Consider the following 24389-nt stretch of genomic DNA (forward strand, 5'->3'; position numbering starts at 1 on the left):
GCACTTGTGAAATAGATACATAATCATTCTCTTGGAGGATTGGAAGGGACTTGCACTGTACCTGGAACACACTGAACAAGGAAAATAAGCACTGATGGCTTTCTTGCCTTTTAAATTTATGTAAATTAATGTGGCTTTGTACATTGAAACCTGATATTTAAGTAGCTACTATACGGCTTTCCTTTGTAGCTTATACTTGTCATAGCCTTCCCTTGTATTATTTGCTTTAATGTTATAGGTTTTGATCAGATATATTGAAATTATGTTTCTTACAGATTTTAAATCCTATTACCTACATCCATTAACTGAAACCGAAATTGCAAAGAAATTAAGTGTCCATGTCTTTTCAAATTTAAATTGCTTTTTTTCCCAAGTGAGAAGCAGTGTGGTACTGGCGGCGGGGGTGGGAGGGGGAAGCAAGGGATTTGGAACTGGACAGAACTTAGTTTTAACCAGTCTTCCAGATGTGTGAACTTGGGAGACTTGCTTAATCTTTCCTGACCTCAGTTTTCTTATCTGCAAAAGAGCGATAACATCTGAGCAGGATCTATGTAAGGACTGATGGAAACATTTTGTGTCTTGTAGTGAACATGGCACATATATAATGGCACTCAGTAACTGCTACCTATTCTTATTATCACCAGTACTGAAGCAAATGCTTGTGATTTCTTCCCATCAATTCTTTTTAAGAAAAGTTTTACAGCTAACATTTCTGTTTTCCCAAAGAATCTTTATTTCTTTAAATTTAATATCGGTTTTCCTATTTTCCCCCTTCTTTCTAAAAAGACCCACACACACAGTACAGTGTTCAATAATTTGTACAAACTTTTCCTCCCACACCCCAGAAAAGCTAGCTAATTGAATTTAATTAATTTTGGCTGTAGACCAGTTAGCTAAGTTTTCCTGGATTTCTTCTTTCTCAGACTCTTTCTTGAGCAAGTTGTATTTTCCTTACCATTGACATTTATTGTATCTTCGATGAAGTTGGTATATAACATATTCCACAAAACATCTCACCTTGTCTTAATGTTGTCTTCTCTGTGGTCTCTTCAAGAAAATACTTTAGTCCTCATATTCATGGGCTTCGATTTCTAGGTAGTCTGAATATGTCCAGCATCCAGTTGGATTATCATTTTCTTTAGTAACTAAAACAAAACAAAACAAAAACCCGGTGCCCGCATCCTTTATAACTATCAGAAAGCTCATACCCTTGGAGACATTTCTGTGGATTTTCAGGGGTGCTTAGATGTCCTGGTTGTTACTTTTCACCACTTTTTGTCTTTGATAACCTGATAACTTTTGCCTTCACCGCTTCTCAGACATTTCAGCTCTCTCAGATCTGTTAGCATAAAAGTAGGATTTATTAGGCCTTGTATGAGTATGTGAGTATGCAGACGTTGGGGAGGGGAGAGGAGCAACCAGGAAGGATCATGCACAGAAGAGGAGAAAACTGGGTATCAGATCTCACTGTTCTCAACCTTACTCTCATGGACAAAGATAAAGGCGACCCCCACCATCCAGGTGCTTACATTCCAGCTGTTTAGGGTGATATTAAACAACTAATTACTGAGTTAATGAGTTGTGGGAAATGTTCAAAGTGGGTGATCTAGGAGAGAGGTGGGTGTTGATGTAGGTGGGGTAGTCAGAGGGCTTTCTTGCCTTTATGCTGGGCTTTAATGTTTAAGGAGGAAAAAGTAGATAAAGTGGGGAAGAACTGTTTGGGACTGGTAAAATGGTGTGAGTAAAGGGTCTCCTGCAAGGGAGAGCACAGGCTGTCAGAGAAACTGAAGGAAGGTCAGTGTTTCTGGAATGTGGAGAGCTAGGTATGCTGATGAAAGATAAGGTATGCAGAGACTGGATCATTTAAGGCCTTAGAGATCATGCTACACTTTTGGATTTTTTAAAAAAATAAACAAGAAGAAGTAATTGAAGGGTGTTATGCATTTATAAAAGATCACTAGGCTAAACTATGGAGAATGGATTAGAAGATATAGACACTACATGCAGAAAGACGAGTAAGGAGTCTATTTTGTGGAACAAGGCAAGAGGGGATAGTATCTTGGACTAGGCTGATGACAATATAGATGAAAAGAAGTAAGTGGGCTCAAGAAATGTTTAAGAGTTAAAATGGCAGGATCTGAGGATTATTCAGTGTGAAGGATAAACCAGAAAAGAGTGTCAAGAATGACTCCTGAGCTCCTAGCATGAGCAACTTCTACTCTAAAATTTAGTTCTGTGGAAAGGTTTGCATAAGGCATAGTTTTTAAGGGAAGATCATGAATTTAAGATTCTGGCAAAAATTATTAAGAAAAAATTCAAATGGGTATTAAGATTTAAGTCTGGATATCAGAGGTTAAAGATATAAATTTGGGAGTGGGGAGCATACAAATAGTATTAAAAGTCTAGGGTACGATAGACTTGTCTAGACAGAAAGTCTAGAGAGAGTCTGATGAACAGCAATAGTTTTTAAAGGTCATAAGAAGAATGTTAAGATTGGTAAACACTGAAAAGGATGAACTAGGAAAAACAGGAGAGTATGCTATCATGGAATACCAGGGAAGAATGTGTTTCTAGAAGAGGAATTGGCCGATTGTATATTGCTGAGTTCAAGTAAGATGGTTTCCTAAATTCATTGTTAAGACTTGCAGGATTACTCCACTGACTACTGAAGTCTAGGCAAAGTTAGTTACTTCCTCTTTGAGCTAACTATGTGCCTTTTACAGCAACTATTATTATATTTAAATTGTTTTATTACATGGTTGAAACTCCTAGAATGTTCTCTATGGAGTCAAATATTTGTCTTGTCTATTTTTGAGTGCCAAACATTTAAAATGATGCCAGATACATGCTGTGTGCTTGATAAATATTGAAAAAGTGAATAAATGAGTGATCAAGTGAATTGGTATTTGGATTTCTCAATTTAGTTTTAAGATCATTAATAGTACCACAAGATGAAATATAGTTGCCCACACAAGCTAACAGTAGAAAAATTTAAACAAGTTTAAAATTTATTCTCATAACTTGAGGGGAAAATGCTTATATGAAATAATGGAAGAAAAATAGTCTTAAGACTTTAATTTTGAATAACTTTGATTTTCTTAATTATGTGAACTTTTCTGAAGGGAGAGCTATATTATGAATTGCAACTACAAGTATAACCAAGGGAAAATTAATGCCAAATGGACTGATATGTATTAATGCTTGGAGAGAGTCTCAGAATGAAAATGCCATTATTATTAAACACCAAATGTTTAAATTTCCCAAGGATATAATTTTAATATCCTTGGTCAAGAGAATTGCTGGCATCTCATTGAATTAATTCTTTAGGAGTTTGTGAAGGTCACTCAGTAAGGTGTCTCATTTGCCTTGACTACTTTTTTGATGAATGATCAAATAAGAAAAATAAACCATTTACTTCATTTAGTTGGAGAATATGTATTTAGAAGTTACCTTGAACACTATTCATGTCCACCAAATTGTTTTCAGTTTTGTATTTTACTTATGTTCTTCTGTTCCAGTATTTTTAACAGTTTGGGACACAACAAAGATTCTCATTGTATGAATTCACATATAGAATAATTAAAATCTAATGAGTAAATATTTTATTTGTATTTCAGAGTGTTGCTGGCACATTAGAATTTCAACCAGGAGAAAGATATAAATATATTTCTGTCAACATCACTGACAATTCTATCCCTGAACTGGAAAAATCTTTTAAAGTTGAATTGTTAAACTTGGAAGGAGGAGGTAAGACTGGTGATTCAAAAATATCAAATATTGACTTGTCCACCCACCGTGATGACAGTAGATTCTATTAGGGAAGTATGTTCCATTGAATTAATCATACTTTTAAAAAAATGAATGAATTACTAGTTTTTGGAGAGAGCAGCCTAAAGATTAATAATTGCTTTATATATATGATAATGTATATTATTATATATATGGTAATATAATATATGCCAATCACTTCTGATTGATAGTCCCTTTCTTGGTAAGAAGAAAACCCCATCTCTCTACATAAATTTTAGATGTTAGTTTTATAAATTAATATTCAACTCATAGTTTTATTTAGATAAACTTTTGCTGTGTGAAGTTTGGTTAATTTTGAGTAATATCTTTGCTTATTGTATTGATGCTACCTATTGTGCTTTTTCCCCCTCTTTTATTACCCACTGATCTTTTCCTAAAGTAGACATGCTTTTAGAATGAAATAGTACACTTACACTATATCACCAAATTATAGTTGTCATTCCTAGTAGGCGCCCCTCAAATCACCTCCTTTTTCCTCCTTTTCTAGCTTCTGTGGAATGTACTATATCACCTTTATAAGAAATTGAGAGTCAGTATGGTATTCATCAGGACAGCCCCTTCCATTACAAAACCTGTTATTATCTTTACTATTACCATCTTTATCATTTTGCTGAAGAAAGTCATAGTGTATAAGCCATCCAAAAGATAAATTGGTGAGAAATATTAAAATTATCTTTTTATATTAAGTGAGACTTTGGGGTAAATATGCAAAATTTTCCTTTCCTGTGTTCCAAGCTCAGGTGAAAGCAAAGGAGACCAAGCCAGAGTTTGGGAGCATGGAAATGATTCAACAGTGACCCAACTTGGTTGAATGTAAAAAAACAGCCAAAATATGCTGGATGACCTGTTTGGCAGGTGGCATGTAATAATGCCAGCTTTGCTTGTCCTCCAGAGACAAGTCCTCACATCTCCAAATCATCATTTTCATGATAGTACTTTCATTAATAAAAAGGTTACTTATAAAATATTTGAAAAGTTGCCCTTGTATCTCTTATAGCTAAAAACACTTATGTAATAGAAAGAGAAAATGTTAGTGATTACTTAATATTGATTAATAAAGGAACATCAAATATTCTTAAGATGATAGTGATACTTGTGATCATATGATCCCTTGTGATAATAGCAATACTGGTGATTTTATTTAAAAACTTTTCCCCATATATCTAGAATATGCATTGTTATATATCAATTCTGTACGAGTACTCATTTCAAAACCAGTCTTACAGTTTCTTAGGATGCAATAGTGGCAAAGAATCTGATTTTTCCCCCATTGAGTTGGGACGGGAGGGAAAGGAATCTAGACAGTAACCTCCACTCCTGGACTCACACATCAGTATTGCCTAATACATAAAATATCTTGTAGAGCTAAATTCTGTTGCAGGTCAAGGGAGCCCCTGTTATTCCCTACTGTTTTTTCTATAAAACTGATTCTACATAAGTTAGCCACAATCTGAATAGATATTTTATGCTAGCCAAAGTATACATGGTGTTAAACTTTATACCTCTTTCTGGTGACTTCTGGATAATATGGGAGCAAAGCCATGTGCTGGATATTTGCTGGATATCCATTTTGACTCTTAAGTCTCTAAGATGATTTCAGGTTCTGTGTGCCATAAATTCTCATGTCTGAGATAGCCCAGTCCTTTTGAGGGGAAAAACAGAAGAGCAGGGCAGATCTTAAACTAGCATTCAATGAAGGATATTGGTAGACACACATATGTATAGGTGTGGCTTTGCTTATTTTTCTCTCCTGTTTTTCCATTGCTATCACCAGTGCCCTTCCTATCTTCCTCATTTGCAAACATTTGGTAAAATAATGGTTGGCATGTAAGATGTATTGGAGTGGGAGGTATAAACCACTTTCTGTTTATTATAGTCCTTGTATATTCTCAAGGTACTTTTTATTTTTATAGTATTATTTATTTTCCGTTATTTTATTTGATCTTTACAATTCTCTTAGTCCATTTTGTGCTGCTGTAATAGAGTACCACAGACTAGGTAATTTAGAAGCAATACAAGTTTATTTGGCTCACGTATTGAGGCTGGAAAGGCCATGACTGACGGGCTGCATCTGGTGAGGGTGCTTTTTGCTATGTCATAACATGGTATAAGGCTTCACATGGTGGGAGAGTGTGTGCAAGAGAGTAATAGAGGGCTGAACTCAGTTTTATAAGAAACCCACTCTCACAATAACAAACCTATGCCCAAGATAACAACATTAATTCATTCATGAGGGCAGAGCTCTCATGACCCTGTCATTTCTTAAAGTTCCCTCCTCTCAACACTGTTGCATTGGAGATTAAATTTCCAACATGTGAACTTTGGGGGACACATTCAAACCATAGCAACAACTTTTCTAGAAAAGGCAGCACCTTTTATAGGTGTGAAAACTGAGATACCAAGAGGTTTAGTGACTTAGTGAAGGTTTTACAGGTGGTATCTGCCAAGGCTGAAGCAGAATTCTTAGACTGCTTGTCTAGGCTCTTTGCACAATGTAGGGGGCAAGAAGGTGATCAAGTTTGAAAAGGGTAAATATGGTCAGGATTTGAATGTGTGATGAAGGAAATGTGACATGCATTTTTCTAATTTTCAGTGGTTGTTGTGAGTGGTAAGGTGACTATCACAGGCTATTGGTCTAAGTGTATGATTGTAGATTGTATGTACACACATAAACATGTTTTAAATATCTAAAATTTTAGAAAACAATTTTCATTGCTGTAAATAAGTGAAAATTTAAAAATAATATTAAATTGGTGGAAATGGGAAATACCAATTACAATTTACATGGAGTATTTCCTGACAATATGAATGAAATTTTGGCAATCTGATAGCTTGACTGGTGTTATCATTTTTCCATTTAAAATGATCTGTTGCTTAAGGAAGAATGTATGTCATTGAGTGAATATTACTGCATTTTCCTCTTTGCTTGGTATGTTTTACGAGCTCTCAATTTTCTCATTGTGTCAATGTGTATTGTGTGGATTGTGTCTCTGTGTGTCTCCTTACGAAGTAGCTGAGCTCTTTAGGTTTGATGGCAGTGGTAGTGGTGATGGGGACATGGAATTCTTCCTTCCAACTATTCATAAACATGGTAAGCAGCTGTTCCAAGGTCCTTTTACTATTATACATTTTTATTTTAACTTTACTTTTTAGAGACAACAATGACACTTATTGACACCTACTATGTGTAGGTCCTTTACATGTTTCATCTCATTAGCTATCACAGCAACTTTATGAAGTATTATTTGCTCCATGTTATAGTCACCCAGCTAGAAAGTGATCAACTCAAAATTACATCCCTGTCTGCCTCTGAAACTCCAGCTCTCCTCCTTCTAAATAGGAACCTAATTCCGTTTCCTAATTATAATTGTGATAGAAATTTTGCTTGAATGTCATTTATACACATGATTGTTGAAAACCATTTTACATACCTTTGAATACCTGAAATAAGATAAATAGAACTTTTGTATTTTCATGTTAAACGTATCATGCTTATTTTCTGTACACAGAGAACCATAAGTTTTTATATGTAGTATTTAATCAAAATATATAGGAAAAAGAAATAAGAAAGAAAATAAATGGGGAGAATAATTGGCAATTAATGGGGGGAATATTGAAAAGAGGATGTCTTTTGAAGTGGATTCATATACAAACATGATTCCTCTTTTTATGTGAAACATTTTTTCCTATGTGGAGAAAATACTTAGAATACCTATTTCTTGAAGAAGAACACTTTCTAATCCTCAAATATCCTTTTTCACAATGTCAGGTTTTATATTTTAGTACCAGAACTCATGTTCCCACTCCCTCATTCCTAATTTCCATCAATCCCTTATATAACCTCTGTATTTAATGACTCTGTTACTATTAGGATTGTTCATTTTCTTGTCTGAAGACATTAATGTAACATAAAAATTGAACATACTTCTTTTGAAAAATTAAATGCATCTTTAATTCTTAGCATCTTTTTAGATACAGGATTAGACTATTTTGGATTGGGAGAGACAGATCTATAATATCAAAACATGATGAAAAAATAGGCCTAGATTGACTAAAATCATAGGGAAACTACTTACTATTTCATGAAGGTAAGAGTCATCTTGGCTCCTGTTCTTTTGAGGTCAGCAAAGGTCGTGGGAGACCTTTTTCATATACTATGTGTGGAAGAATGTTCCTTTCATAAAGAGGAAAAAGAAAAACAAGTTTTCCTTATTCATCTCCAAGTGCTTATGCAGCACTTGTACATCATGTTGGTGCCAAAGTAGAGAAAGGTCATAAAAGCATGAATATGTGTGGCAACCATTTGTGTCTGCCTTTCTTTCTAAAACAAATTAGAATGTACTCAATGAATGGAAGGACTCTTTTCAAAAAGTTTTTCCTTGGCTTTTCCTTTGGTTTGTAAATTACTGATTAACATTTTTTTTTTTTTTTTTTTTGCTATTTGTTGGAACTTGTTCATGCAGCCAGTCTAGGAGTGGCTTCTCAGATTCTAGTGACAATTGCAGCCTCTGACCATGCTCATGGAGTATTTGAATTTAGCCCTGAGTCACTCTTTGTCAGTGGAACTGAACCAGAAGATGGATACAGCACTGTTATATTCAATGTGAGTACCATTTTTCCTTAATTCCTAGACACTTTTTGTTCTTTTAAAAACTGTTTTATTGTACTATGAAAGTATGTTTTATGTTTTCTTTTTTCTGTGTAGTTGGAGGGGAATGAGCCTATTGGCACAGACAATACAAATAAATTGATGATCAAATAGTGATTTGGCATTTGTCTTTGTGTTTAGTTTTGCATATGGATGCATTTTATTATTCTGAGAATTTCCTTTTAAGGAATATAATGGAGCTGTACTACAAGAATTTATCTTACATAGTTTTTTTTTATTAGTTCAAATAGGCTGTGGTAACAAACATCTCCAAAATATCAGTGACTTAACAAAGATTTGTTTTTCACTCATGGTGTATGTCCAACTTAAGTTGGCAAGGGGCTCTGATCACTAACCGCTTTAAGGACCCAAAGATTAGAAAGGCTATATCACAAAAAGTCCTTTTATCTTCATGGGGTGGGGGAGAAATGTGGATGTGGAGAACTGCATATTGGCTCTTATATTAATGGCTTCCTTCTGGCTCTTATGTCTTTATGTGATTTTCACTTATACTTTCTTGATCAAAGCAAGTCTCGTGGCCATGCCTAATGTCAATAGGTGAAATGCAATCCTATCCTGTCTATCCCAGAAGGAAAGAAAATAAAAAGCATTCGGGAACAGCAATAATAATAACACCTTTATATGATGTATGTGTGTGTGTGTGTGTGTTACTCTGCTTTGTTACAGTAGAAATTAAGAAGGATTCTGTTGCTCATTGACTCAGAGGAGCTAGAAGCTTGCTCAGCTTCTTCAGATTTTATACAAGTGATAAGGAAAGACCACTCAAGCCTATCCTTCTGTACTATGATGGCAGATCTTCAATAAACTGTTGTGGAATAAATTGAACAACTTTAGAAAAAATAACTCATTACTCAGGAAAGAAAAAAAAAAAGAATTAAGGGAAAGGATCAAGTTATATAAAATAACTGTCTCTAATTTTATCTTGAATTCACATTTAACAACAAATAAAAATTACTCTTAGTTGGGACTTCTTTGGAGTAATTTTTAAGTATCTTATTCTTCTTAATATACTGTTGACAAAGGCATTTCTTCCTCCTTAAATATACTTTATTTTACCTTGGGTCAAATACAATTTTTGATGACTTTTCTTTATCATCTTATATTTTCAAAGATAAAAGGAAATACGGTTTACTTTCAAAATGAGTTTTATGGCTAACTTTTCAGAAAAATATCATTTATCTATTTCTTATAATGACGTATACACCATTTTTGCAGTGAATGTAAAAATTTTCATGATGCTTAGGTATAATATATTGTTAATTACATTTGATTTATTACTGTTATAATAATTGTACAAAAGATACAGCTATAATTTAGTTAGAAGCTAAAAATTTTCCATCATTTTCATACAACAATCACTTTTTAAATAGCCCCTATTTGTAAGATTCTCTGAGGGTCTTCAAACAGGGTAGTATATGGACCCTGCCTGTAATAAGCCTATAATCTTGAGAACAACTTATATAAAATAAAATTAGTATTTATTATGCTGCTATCATTATATATTTATAAAACTCTAAGTCATTGGTTTCAGTATCTCTTTTAATACATTTTAGTATTAAATATTTTATAGGTTATGAGACGTCATGGAGCTCTATCTCAAGTGACTTTGTATTGGAACATAGACTCTGATCCTGATGATGATCTCGCCTTTACCTCTGGCAACATCACATTTGAGATTGGGCAGACGAGTGCCAACATCACCTTGGAAATACTGCCTGATGAAGATCCAGAACTGGATAAGACATTCTCTGTGTCAATCCTCTTTGTCTCCCGTGGTTCTCTGGGAGTTCACACCAATGCCACATTAACAGTTTTGGCTAGTGATGACCCTCATGGGGTATTCATCTTTTCTGAGAAAAACAGACCTATTCAAGTTGAGGAAGCAACCCAGAACGTCACGCTGTCAATAATAAGGTTGAAAGGCCTCATTGGAAAAGTCATAGTCTCATATGCAACTCTGGATGATATGGAAAAACCACCTTATTTTCCACCTAATTTAGCCAGAGCCACTCAAGGAAAAGACTATGTATCAGCTTCTGGATTTGTTCTTTTTGGAGCTAATCAGAGCGAAGCAACAATTGTTATTTCAATTTTGGATGATGATGAACCAGAAAGGTCAGAGTCTGTGTTTATTGAACTACTCAACTCCACTTTAATAGAGAAAGTACAAGATCGCCCAAGTAAGTACCCATGAGTGTGTTTTTATTATCATTAGCAATAAGAATTTCAAAATAATAAATTTAGAATTGGGTATAATAGAAAATTCTATAAAAACAGTAAAATCTAACTTTGAAATCATCATCTAACAAAAGTATATCTGTAAAGGCAACTGAAAGCACGACATTTTTTCTTAGAAATCATGTTTTAAAAGTTATTTATATTTCCATACTAAATTTTAGAAGCTTGTATGTAGTCCATGTATAACTGACCTCTAGTACTATTGCACTATAAATTGTAGCTTTCAAAACATTCTGGAATCCATCTAGAAAGTCCAAGGATAGTCCTAGTAGCAAGAGCCTGGGGCTCTCTCATCTTGATTTACTTCTGGAAGATCCCCCAACCAACAGAAGCTCTTTGTATGTGGATCTGGCAAGTGTGTGAGGGAAGGGGGTCAGAGCTGTGAAGCAGTAAGAAATCATGAAAATTTGTGAGGTTTGAGAAAAAGGTACTGATTGCATTAAGAATAAGGAATGAGGAGTGACTGATATTGGGCAGAGGATCTGGTACAGCAGCTTCTGCTGGAAAGTAGTGGCCAAAGGAGTGGATTGGGTACAGGTAGGGAGCAGGACTTGGGCTCGTGGAGCTGAAAGCAGCTATTGTATTATAGCTTGTTCATTATTTACATTTTTCTAAGAAGATATATAACTCCAGAAAGGTGTTTTTAAATAAAGAGAAGAATCTAGATTTCCTAGAATAAGGGAACAAATAAATGAAGCACTATGGGTGGTATTAATTTAATGTCAATTTTAAGACAATATGTTTAGGAAAACAAGTAAAACCTTATTTAGGAAACTAGAATTACACAGCTTAAAATGTAAGATTCCAAGACCTGCATGTTGACTATGTTCTGCCATGTGGATTAAGGCTTTTTACAAGTAAGTTTCTCCACCTTGCTGTAACACCTGGATGAACATACAGTATAGAGTGAGCAACATTCTTGCCCATAATGTAAATAATTGTAGTCCAGGGTTATTGAAGGAAATTTACTTTATAGGGCAATTACTAACATTAAATCTTCAGATTACAGTGAAGAGTAAAAATTATCACACAATACCCCTTCACTTCTTTTTAAAACAAGATTTAGGATCAGTTGTAATAACAAAGAAATTAAAATAAAGCCCAATAATTAGTCCCATTAAGTAAGAATTATAAAGCACAGCCTGGTTTTCAAGGAACTCTTAATTTATTGAGATATAAAACCATGAGAGAATATCACATGTAACTGTGGCTAGGAGCTGTGATTGTTGGTATCAGATAACTTCTATTTCAATGTGTAGTAATAAACTATTGGATACAATCTTTTTAAACCCCAGTTGCCTTATCTATAATATTAATATATAAATATTATGGGGATTAAACATGGTAATACTGTATACAAAAAATTACACTTACGGTATTATAGAATTACAAAGTTTACATACAGTATCTGGCATGTGGTAAACAGTCAATAGATGTGAGCAATTATTATTAATAAAGCTGTATATGCAAAATATCTATGTGTTGTGGGATGGAAGAAACAATCAACGTGTATTTTATGCTTGTATGTTCCTGGAACTATGCAACAGAGTTGGGGCAATTCAGAATAGGCATAAAACTACCATGGGATAATTAAAGAACAATTAAGGGCAAATCTGTGTGATATTGACTCAAATTTTAATAGGCAAAATCGGTATAGGACCTGATAGGGTCTGTTACTCGGAGTGGAATCATCAATTTTCATGATTAAGGAGAACAATGTGAGAAGACTGGCCATTAGCACCTGGGTGAAGGGATAGGGCAGATGAACAGGCGTAGATAACCAAAGGTTCTATACCTGGTTTGGGGAGGAATTGTAGATGGGGAGTAGGAGATTAGGCAAACACTCATAGGATGCCTCTTGATTGTGTCCAGCATGTACCATATAAGAACTTAGTAACTTCTGCAATTTCTTTGAGCCACTTATTCCTCATTTATAGTCAGTTTTCCCTACCGCATGGAGATGGTGAGGGAATTAAATGACTAATGCACAAAAAGTGCTTAGAACTCTGCCTGGCTTCTAGTCCACACTCAAAAATGTCATCTGCTGCTACAACTGTCTATGTTATTGCCAGTTTTTTCTAATTTACTTGAATTTAATTATATTTTATTGATTTATAATTTATGATTTTAGCTATGATATAATTTGGGATAGTCTGGGCCCATATTGAAATTAAATGGTGTTATTATGGTGTTTAGGTTAAATTTTCAGAAAATGTTAAATTTTATTCATAATCACATACCTCCAAATACCACAATTGTTAGAGAGTATTTTAAGTATGAGCTCAAACTTTTTTTACCTCTGATAGGAGTTTGTTTATGCTTCATTTGTGTTAAAAGGTTACTTTTTATATTGTTTTGGCAAGGGTGCTGGTTGGAATTAAACTGAGAAAATAAGTTAGGGAGAGTTTATGGAGGACCCTAAATGCTTTCAAAATAAGTGTTGCTTTCTTTGAAATGAGTAGAAAGTAAGAAGGGAACTTTAAAATTATAGAGCATACTCTATTATAGCAGGGTTGATGCAGCATTGAGGTGGACTGATTTCCAGATGAGAGTATTAGTCCATTGGGGCTGTAGCAAACTACCATAAACTGCGTAGTTTATAAACAACAGAAATTTATTTTTGACACTTGTGTTGGCTGGGAAGTGTCAAGATTAAGGTACTGGCAGATTTGGTGTCTGGTGAGGGCCAGCTTCCTGGTTCACAGATAGTGCCTTCTTGCTGTGTCCTTACATGGTGGAAAGAGTAAGGGGCCTCTCTGTCTCAAGCCTCTTTTATATGGGCACTAATTTCCTCCCATAACCTGATCACCTCCCAAAGGCTCTACCTCTTAATACTGTCATCCTGGGGCTTGGGATTTCAACACATGAATTTTGGTGGAACACAAACATTCAGACCATAGCAACAAAGTAGTTTAGTGACTATTAACCTACATTGGGCAAAGAGGACAGGTTTGTCAGGGAAGACAGCAAAGCATTTAGAGAGGCAATGATTTAGAGCAGTGGTTCCCAATGTTTTTGGCACCAGGGAACGGCTTCATGGAAGACAATTTTTCCATGGACTGGGAGTAGAGAGGGATGGTTTCGGGATGATTCAAGTACATTACATTTATTGTGCAATCAAACCTCTCTGCTGATAATCTGTATTTGCAGCTGCTCCCTAGCACTAGCATCACTGCCTCAGCTCCACTTCAGATCATCAGGCATTAGATTCTCTGAAGGAGTGTGCAACCTAGATCCCTCACGTGAGCTGTTTACAATAGTGTTCACGCTCCTGTGAGAGTCTGATGTCGCTGTTGAGCTGACAGGAGACAGAGCTTATGTGGAGCAATGGGGAGTGGCTGTAAACACAGATGAAGCTTTGCTCCCTCGGCCACCGTTCACATCCTGCTGTGCTAACAGGTTCCTAACAGGCCAGGAACCAGTACCAGTCCTCAGCCTGGGAGCTGTGGACCACTGATTTAGTGTATGATGATTTGTATCTGATCTTTGAGGTTGAGGAACTAAATTACTTTTCTACTCAATTTTGTAATTGAAATGCTGTTTTCTTTTAATGGCATGGTGGTGAACTGATTAGAAGAGCATACTTCTGTAGGTATCATCCCTATCTGTTGTAATATTATGTAAAGTGATGATTAATTATACTCTAATCATTTTTCCCTTTTCATAAATTCCCAGTACATATTATTTAATAAAATATTCTTTTAGGGTAACTGTTTCTTTGCTATGGATTCTATTTTAAAAAATCTCCCTAGAATGTAAGCTATAAGAGAGCAGGGACTTTCTGTTTAATTTATTTTTGTATCCCCAATGTCTAGATTAGTGTTGGTACATATTAACCAATAAATATCTTTAAATATAAATAGTAGAGAGAAAACACCAAATGAGAATCTTATTTGGCTGATGTAATCTTGCTGAGGCTTGCTACTTGATGGCTTTTGGCCAGTTCTTAGAATTTCGATATATTAACTTTCTGTGTTCTATTTGGATCTTTTACCTTTCAGTTCCAAATTCTCCACGTCTAGGGCCTAAGATAGAAACTATTGCCCATCTAATTATCTTTGCCAATGATGATGCATTTGGAACTCTTCAGCTCTCAGCACCAATTGTTCGAGTGGCAGAAAATCATGTTGGACCCATTATTAATGTGACTAGAACAGGAGGAGCATTTGCAGATGTTTCTGTGAAGTTTAAAGCTGTGCCAATAACTGCAATAGCTGGTAAGAAAAAATATCTAAGGAGCAGTACATACAGATGGACATACATCCAGAGGAAATGTATCCTTGATTAACAAAGCTACCCAAAGATGGAATTAGAAAAATCAACTAGAAAACTAGAAATATCCTTGTATCTTTTAAAGGCACAAATCTAGAGCTCTTATATATTTATGACACTGAATTTATAGAATTTGTGAAAACCATTGGCAAAATTAGATGTGAATTCAAATGCTATGTTGACCAGACTATGCACAAACCAATGAAAAGTAGACTAAGGAAAACATTGGATTTCTCTGTGTGTACTTTCCATTTTTGAAAGGGATTCATGTGTAAATGACTACTGAGGAATTCAAGAAAAAAAGAGCATCCATATGCTTTCAGTGCTTGGCAACAGCATTATCTCTGGACCCCTTTAGTATGCTTGTTTATTTATTTATGAAGAACACAGAAGAGGCAATGGGCAGCATTAACTATTTTATGTGTAAGCAAAAGGATTTTATTACCAAATGCAGACATTAGGAGCCTGCTTACTTTGATAGTACAGTTCGAGCATCTAGAGGGAGATTTGCCTAAGTGATATTCAGTTAGAATCTTTTTAGTGTACATTCAAAGGAACAGGAGTGTGAATGGATGGGATACTATGCCTAATAAAAATAAATCATTTGGATTTAATGCTTGAAAATTCTAAACCAGGCTCATCTACTACTGACATGGGATGTGTGTGTGCATGTGCGCAAACATGTGCATGACCATTTGGGGGGCTGGGGTAACCCCTAGGAATGCCTGCCTGCCTCTAGGGGGCCTCACACCTTGACAGAATGTGGGAATTGGTTGGTGATCTAAAAAATTAGCCCTTGGTCTCCATAGAAAGCAACCTGCTTTCCCCACCCACTGTCTCACTAGAAACAAAGCTCCTGTCACCCTGAGCAGTACTCAGTAGCAGCTTTTAATCCAATTTGGTAGGAAAGTCTTTCATTTCTAGCTGCATCACTGATGATGCTAACATGCCCATTTATGTGCAACAGCATAATTTGTGTCTCCAGTGAGATTAGAATTCTTGTTCTGTTCTTTGTTCTAGAAGTATTACATACATTTTTTTGTAAATAAGGGGCCATTTTGTGGTAATGAATATCTTTCTCTCTCTCTCTCTCTCTGTATATATATGTATAAATGGACCAAATAATGTACACATCTTTCTGAAAGTGAAAGAATGAACTTGAACATCCTAAGGATGTTGTGATATTATCAAACCATTTTTTCTGGTGAGAGAGGCAAAAATATTTCTGTTTAGAAAAAAAGTCAATATCCTCGGAAAATTATTTCCAAGGATATCCATATAGTTTGATACCTAAGAGTGTTTCCCTTGTATATGGAATGTTTATCATTATAGTTTGGAATAAGTCTTAGCATTTTGCCCTTTGTCCCTGCAGGTGAAGATTACAGTATAGCTTCATCAGATGTGGTCTTGCTAGAAGGGGAAACCAGTAAAGCTGTGCCAATATATATCATTAATGACATCTACCCTGAGCTGGAAGAATCTTTTCTCGTGCAACTGCTGAATGAGACAACAGGAGGAGCCAAACTAGGGGCTTTAACAGAGGCAATCATTATTATTGAGGCCTCTGATGACCCCTATGGATTATTTGGTATTCAGACTAGTTTGCATCTTTTACTTGTCTGTATAGATCATAGCTAATGACCTTTTCTTTATTTGTAGAGACTCAGAATTGATTTGATCATGCTTTCTTTTTAACCTGCTGTTACTGATATATGGGACACCTGTGTAGAGTCACTAGCAGTGATTATTTTTAAAAAAAGCAAATCAGCCTTTTAGCATATATATGGAAAGTACAAACTATTGGCTTTTGGATCAGATCTGAATTCTAATGTGTTTTGTAAGTTTTAGACAATTCTTTAAAACATTAATTTAAATTACAGAAATTTACACAAAAATTTGGATTTTTGGGCTTTCTTGATAAATAGGAAAATCTGACAACACAGAGCTCCCTCCTGAATTGCATCAGTCCTAGGAGTAAAATAACAACTGCCCCTGTGGACCAGGCTTGCACTATGCAGTTAGCCACAGTGCTCCTGGGTCTACTTTACTTATGTCGGGTATATACCTGACATCTGGGAGCATCTGAGTTTATGAGTTCTGCTTCTATCACAGAGAAAAATAATTCAGAAATTTGGCTGGCCTGAGCAATTTGTATCACACATGTTACTGTGGTTTTGTGGGATATAGCTACTTAGATTGCTTAGGGGGGAAAAGAATCCACTATAGGATGGCGTTTGATTAGCTCTATGTTAACTTAGTTTCACTTTGTGCTTGAAATTAACTCTGCTCTGTTTACCCCTCAGGTTTTCAGATTACTAAACTTATTGTAGAGGAACCTGAGTTTAACTCAGTGAAGGTAAACCTGCCAATAATTCGAAATTCTGGGACACTCGGCAATGTTACTGTTCAGTGGGTTGCCACCATTAATGGACAGCTTGCTACTGGCGACCTGCGAGTTGTCTCAGGTAATGTGACCTTTGCCCCTGGGGAAACCATTCAAACCTTGTTGTTAGAGGTCCTGGCTGACGACGTTCCGGAGATTGAAGAGGTGAGAGGAATGGCTAGTATAGAATGACACTGTAAATCGTACCTTGTCTTATAGTGACTAGAACAGATGGCTGTTGTTGTGACACTTTGGGGAGGATGTCAAATAAATTATTTCTGTAAGAATGTTCAAACTGTGGTAGTATGAAAGTGGTTCTTACAGTTGACAAAAGCAAGAATATTCTAGAAATAGATCATGTACATTTGCCAGTTTGCTATATAGTGTAAGTTTTGTTTGGTACAGTTACATTGTATTACTCAATGTTTTGGTTAAGTGGTTAAATATATTTAATGTCTACATCTGTCATAATAATTATACTACATTTGTTCCATATAAACTCTTAATTTATGTCTTACTCCCTTTTGGCTTGGATGTGAGTAAGTCAATCTTAAGTGTAGATTTTGGTTTTCCATTCATTCACTTATTCTTCAACCATTGTTGAGAATTTAGCGTATGACTAATACCATGCTAAATACATCTTCCTGATATTTTTTTTTTACAATGAAGAAGCAAGGTAGAAAATAAAAATAGAGTCTCAGTGGGAAACTTGATTCATCACCAACATATATTGGCTGAAGATAATTTTATTTTATGAAATTCAAGTATCATTAAAGTCTAAATCTCATAAAATTACTTTTAACAGCATTTATTCCTTAATATTATCAAATTTTTATAGAAAAGTCCATAAAAATTTTTTGAATGCTAATTGTGTCATTTTTTTCACTTCTAAAATATTAGATTTTTATTGATACATATAAAATATTTCTCTTTCCTTTTCTCTAAATTTAAGTGGCAATACATTATGATGTTTTCTGTTTTAGATTGTCAGAAAATTTTCTTTTTAAGATAATGTGGAAAATAAAGCATAATATATTAATTATCCATTAAAGAGTACATGCAATATTTTCCCTAAATAAAAAATGCATAAGACACAAAGGTCATATTATTGAAATGGTAAACATAAATAGGAATCTTAGAATTGATTCACATGATTATATAACTGAATATTAAGGAATTTAAATAGCCTATATTTCTTATGTATAATCACTCTCCATTATTAAAAGTTGATGATAGATTATTCTATGACATGCTGGGTTTGTAAATGTAATTGGGGGAGTTTCTTTGAGATCATTTATATTTCATTCCATTTTGTTCATGTACTTGTATGTATATGTTTGATTTTTTTCCCTGTATCATTCTTATTCTAATTTCAGAACTGTGATGCTGTTAAGGAAGTTTTCACTGTATTTTTAGGTTATCCAAGTGCAACTAACTGATGCCTCTGATGGAGGTACTATTGGGTTAGATCGAGTGGCAAATATTATTATTCCTGCCAATGATAATCCTTATGGTACAGTAGCCTTTGTTCAGACGGTTTATCGAGTTCAAGAGCCTCTGGAAAGAAGTTCCTGTGCTAACATAACTGTCAGGAGAAGGTATATGAGATGGCTGCTTGCATCTGTGGGAGTGGTGGGAAAGGATCACTTGAACAATTAAACAATTTAGGTTTGGTGGTTTTTCCTTTTATAGGTTATTATAATGTATTAATTAAATCACACTTATTAATATAAAGAGCCTGTCAGAGTTATCATACGTATGTTAGTGAAATGGGCAATAGATTGTACATCATTGTACTTTCGAATCCCAGAAATTTATTGCTTTAACCTGTGATTTGTTTGAATGTAAATATAACTAGTTTCTAAATTAAAGAATACTCACATGCTGTTTGAAGTTGGTTGATTTTCAAGTTTTGTTTTTTTGCATTTCTTTTGTGAGGCAGAATAGTATTCACTGAGCTCTTTCAGAAGTAGAAAACACAGGGTCTTGAGACCTTGTGGTAAATACAGTTGTCCCTCCGATGTTGATGGGGGATTGGTTCCAGGGGGCCCCCAGGGATATCAAAATCCTTGGATGCTCAAGTCCCCATGTAAAATGGCATAAAATAAATGTGCCTATAACCTACGTACATCCTCTCGTATACTTTAAATCATCTCTAGATTACTTATACTACTTAATACAATGTAAATGCAATGTATTATCTTTTATTGTTGTATTGTGATTTTTTACTTTTTTTTCCAAATAATTTCCATCTGTGGTTGGTTGAATCCACAGGTGTGGATTCTATAGATATGGAGGGCCAACTGTAATTACATTTCCTCAAAATATACTCATACTGTTATCATTGTTACTTTGTTTCAGTGCAATTTAGTAATGAAAATTAATTTTGTAATTTTGTTTGGAAATTCTGAATTTGTATACCTTGGAAGATATTTTCATCACTTGGCTAAAAATAAGTATTGTTTGATTGAAAACTAGCAAGGTTTCCTTACATGAGAAAACAAAACGTTGAAAGCCAATTGTAATTAAGAAACACGGCTGTGTTTCTACTAGTATTTTAATATTTAAAAAAAAAAATCTGAAAGCCACAATCAGCATTCCTATTCTCCAAATGCAGTAACTTTGAGTGCTTAACCTGTCTTTTAATTGTCACTCCACATTTTAGCGGAGGGCTGTTTGGTCGGCTGTTGTTGTTCTACAGTACTTCCGATATTGATGTAGTGGCTCTTGCAATCGAGGAAGGTCAAGATTTACTGTCCTACTATGAATCGCCAATACAAGGGGTGCCTGACCCACTTTGGAGAATGTGGGTGAATGTCTCTGCAGTGGGGGAACCCCAGTACACCTGTGCCACTTTGTGCCTCAAAGAACATGCTTGCTCAGCGTTTTCATTTTCCAGTGCTTCTGAGGGTCCCCAGTGTTTTTGGATGACATTGTGGAGCAGCCCAAATGTCAACACTTCAGACTTCTGGACCTACAGGAAAAACATGACCAGGGTAGCATCTCTTTTTAGCAGTCAGGCTATGGCTGGGAGTGACTACGAGCCTGTGACAAGGCAATGGGCCATAATGCTGGAAGGTGATGAATTTGCAAATCTCACAGTTTCTATTCTTCCTGATGACTTCCCAGAGATGGATGAGAGTTTCCTAATTTCTCTCCTTGAAGTTCACCTCATGAACATCACAGCCAGTTTTAAAAATCAGCCAACCATAGGACAGCCAAATACTTCTACAGTTGTCATAGCACTAAATGGTGATGCCTTTGGAGTGTTCGTGATCTACAGTATTAGTCCCAATACCTCAGAAGATGGCTTATTTGTTGAAGTTCAGGAGCAGCCCCAAACCCTGGTGGAGCTGGTGATTCACAGGACAGGGGGCAGCTTAGGTCAGGTGACAGTCGAATGGCGTGTCGTTGGTGGAACAGCTACTGAAGGTTTAGATTTTATAGGTGCTGGAGACATTCTGACTTTTGCTGAAGGTAAGCGATGGTTCTAAATGAATTTCAGTCCCCTCCCCCCCGAAAAAGTTATTATAGTCAATTTTTATGATAAAGTTCATAAGCTCTTACTATGTACATTCTTGCTAGTATGTAAAGTGTAGTGTGGCTTTGGAAAAAATATAAGTTAGTTGGCTTGTGAATGGTTACCATGACATATATATGCTGATGTGACCCTACATGTATATCTTTTTAGTTTATTAAAAATAAAGATTTTCTGGGAATATGTGAATTGTGTACATCTTTATGTGTGATAGCAAGTGCCTTTAAGGAAACATCGAGGCAACTATAACGTAAGTCCTAATTTTGTAAATGAAATTATAAAAATGAGACATGTACCTACAACCAAACATGTGAGTAAGAAGCAGTGGTAGCTAGGAAAATGGGTATTAATTGGTAAGCATTTTCATATGCACTAGACACAGCAAAATATATCTTTAATGAAAATAATTTGTAAGTAAAAATAGTATAAACTTTGTTGACTGCATTTATATTAAATTAATCCTAGTGATAGATCAATTTATAATACTGTTCTTAGACTTGAATAGGATCACCATTATAAATTTTCATAAACAATATTAATATAATGGCCAACAAATTAAAATTGTGATCAGATTCACTGATTCTTTTTCAGAACTGGTCGAATCCTATGATATTTAAAACTGGAAAAGTTCATATATTTAAAATAGTTTTCTTTGGGTGTGGGAAAGATAGCTTTACTGAAATCATTGTTTAAATTTTGAGTTCTGCATTTATAGATTTCACAAAATTTTTTTAACTGGTTTTCTAATTGAAAAGTAATGTATACTCAGGATATATACAAAATGAAGGACATGAATAAATGTTATTCATATCTTAGAGCAATCTATTATATCTGTTTAACTTTTTAATGCACACACTTTTGGGGGAAACTAATTAGGAGTTAGGGTACATATATAGTATATTTGAAAACATCTAATAAGCATTATGTTTTACAGTAAATTTTTATAATGTTTATTTCCTAGTTAATGATTTGGGGAATAGTGGAGTAGTGGCATATGATATGCTTGATGGAAGAGGGGGACAGGTGGGTAATTGGTAACATTTCCTTCTATTTCAAAGGGAATAATGAAAATGTAGTGAGGAGGGAGTAAAGATGAAAAGTTTTCCAATGGCTTTGGGAACTACAAAGAAAGTTATCATATAAAGTAATAGCGTTCGTTATATAGATTATTACCATGGATTGTAATTTTAGCATCACACAAATGGACTGTATTTTATAGCTAACCAAGATTCTTAGATAATGCATACTCTCTTGAGGCAATCTTGACACTACTGTATTAAGCAAAATGTACCAGGATCATGAAAGAGAGAATATGCATTTAATTTCTTTTCTCATTTTTCCTTCCTTTTCTCTTTCATCCTCTTTCCTGAAAGTAGGGAGAAATTAAATAGGAGACACCATACACTGAACAAGCAGAAATAGTGTTGGGTTTAGGGACATTTTGTGGTGCCCTATGTACTAGTGGGGTCCTAGATCAAATTGCAAAGTAGATTGCTTGGCCCTTGTGGCTGTCACTGGTCCCTTCGAATTCCTTTTTTTGCCTCCTTCCTTCATGGCATTACATCCTGTAAACTGATACTTGATGCCATCATCTCATCTAATTATCCAGGACTCATTTCATTCAGGCTAGTTCTTTTGCTCAGAATTTGCCATCCTTTTTCTGTTCCTTATTTTGACCACCATTCCCTGAGTATTCCTATTTTTCAGGGCTGAATAACTGATTTAAATTATTCATAGTAGTGCCAGAGAATAAGACTACATTCTACTGAATGTGCTATTTCTAAACAGAAGATGCTCTCTCAAAGCTCTTTGCCTAGCTAAGTCATTGTTCTTGGCTAAAGACCAGGAAAGAAAGCTATGATTTTTTTTGAAATAATTCTACCCTTTAACTTTTCCATAATTCAAAAGTCATTCCCCACAATCGGTCTACGTTAATGAAATTTTATAGTGTTTTGAATATGAAAGGATATATAGATTAATATACAAAATTTGATTTGCTTACAGTGGTACTACTATTGCTCACAATTTGAAACTATTACAATTCACTCACATATTTTTACTTAACTTTTAAAATATAAGTTATTTTGGGCTTTTCTGAGTTCTCTATGTTGATGATTTTGTTACTTTTTCCTATTCCATTGATTTTCTATAGGTGAAACCAAAAAGACAGCCATTTTAACCATCTTGGATGATTTTGAACCAGAGGATGATGAAAGTATCATAGTTAGTTTGGTGTACACTGAAGGTGGAAGCAGAATTTTGCCCAGCTCTGACACTGTTAGAGTGAACATTTTGGCCAATGACAATGTGGCAGGAATTGTTAGCTTTCAAACAGCTTCCAGGTCTGTCATAGGTCATGAAGGTAGGTTCCATTTTTTGTCAAGCATATTCATTGTCTTTTCTGTGGATGTCATTTTTTGTCTAGTCTTTTAAAGCTTCTGACTTTTTTTCCTTTCATTATTTTGCTGAGCTGTGTGTATTAATCTCCATAGAACTTCTCTGGGAGAGGACTATACAGTGAACTGTTTAACTAGATTTAGGAGCTGTGCAGACTGATAGTGTGTTCTAGCTTGCCACTCTCCATGGGTGTCATTTTTAAGGAAGTTAGTCAAACCTGAGATGCTTTGCTTTCTCATCTGTTACATGACAGAAAAATATTACTTATTTCGTAGGTTCCTTTGTGAGGATTAAGTGAAAAGATAAGTGTAGAATGTGCTCAATGGTAGCTGTTGATATTAAACAGTGAAACACTGGCACCCTATTAAAAACAAACAATTAATAGTTTTTAATCACTGAATATTTTAGCCTGGATTTTATATTTTGTTTGTATATTTTATGAACGAAGTGCCAAACTAGAAAATCTTATAAAATGTCAATTGTTAAAAATTGAATCTTTATATTTCACATCATATGTAGGGTTTTGCATATATAGGCTAATTTTTATGTGTTTAAAACTTATGACAGTATTTTCTGTCTTTGAATAAGCCTATTTTCAGATGAAACAGGTATTTATAGCCCATATTTTACCACAGAGTTTGTCCTTGGAATTTAAAAAAATAATTTTACCTTTAAGAGTTAAGAAATGAAAAGGATATAGGTCATGTATTTTGACCTCTATTTTACAGATGAGAAAACAACACTGAAATACAGATTAAAAGACAAGGTCAGGCTGTTAATAGCCGTGCTGGAAACTAAATGTATTTTAGTGTGTATTGTCTTTCCCCTTACTGTACTCCCAACTTGCAAGTTTATTTAACTTATCAATGCAAATATTTGAGACATTTTTCAACACTGTTTACTTTTATTAGTGGTTTAGAATCGCATATTGTCATAGCAGTAATGAGTCAAAGTGACTAACAAATTGCCGTAAGTCTAACATAAAGACAGATCATCAGCTATCAAAAAATTATTTGTAACATAGTAGAAATAAAAACTCACTGCTGGAGTAGTTAATCTTCATAATAATGACAACAATAACA

General features: G+C 34.8%; 1 protein-coding gene across 1 annotated transcript in view; it reads left to right on the forward strand.

Moving 5' to 3' along the window:
* ADGRV1 (adhesion G protein-coupled receptor V1) overlaps positions 1 to 24389 on the forward strand; it is a 498644-nt gene that overhangs the window by 89924 nt on the left and 384331 nt on the right. The window contains exons 25-34 of the mRNA XM_045565724.1: positions 3618 to 3747; positions 6821 to 6901; positions 8274 to 8413; positions 10050 to 10659; positions 14719 to 14934; positions 16362 to 16577; positions 17293 to 17537; positions 18789 to 18970; positions 20038 to 20849; positions 23063 to 23272. Of these exons, the coding sequence (XP_045421680.1) occupies positions 3618 to 3747; positions 6821 to 6901; positions 8274 to 8413; positions 10050 to 10659; positions 14719 to 14934; positions 16362 to 16577; positions 17293 to 17537; positions 18789 to 18970; positions 20038 to 20849; positions 23063 to 23272 (2842 nt within the window). The remainder of the gene's footprint in view (positions 1 to 3617; positions 3748 to 6820; positions 6902 to 8273; positions 8414 to 10049; positions 10660 to 14718; positions 14935 to 16361; positions 16578 to 17292; positions 17538 to 18788; positions 18971 to 20037; positions 20850 to 23062; positions 23273 to 24389) is intronic.

This window comes from Lemur catta, chromosome 12 (assembly GCF_020740605.2).
Source record: "Lemur catta isolate mLemCat1 chromosome 12, mLemCat1.pri, whole genome shotgun sequence".
NCBI lineage: Eukaryota > Metazoa > Chordata > Mammalia > Primates > Lemuridae > Lemur > Lemur catta.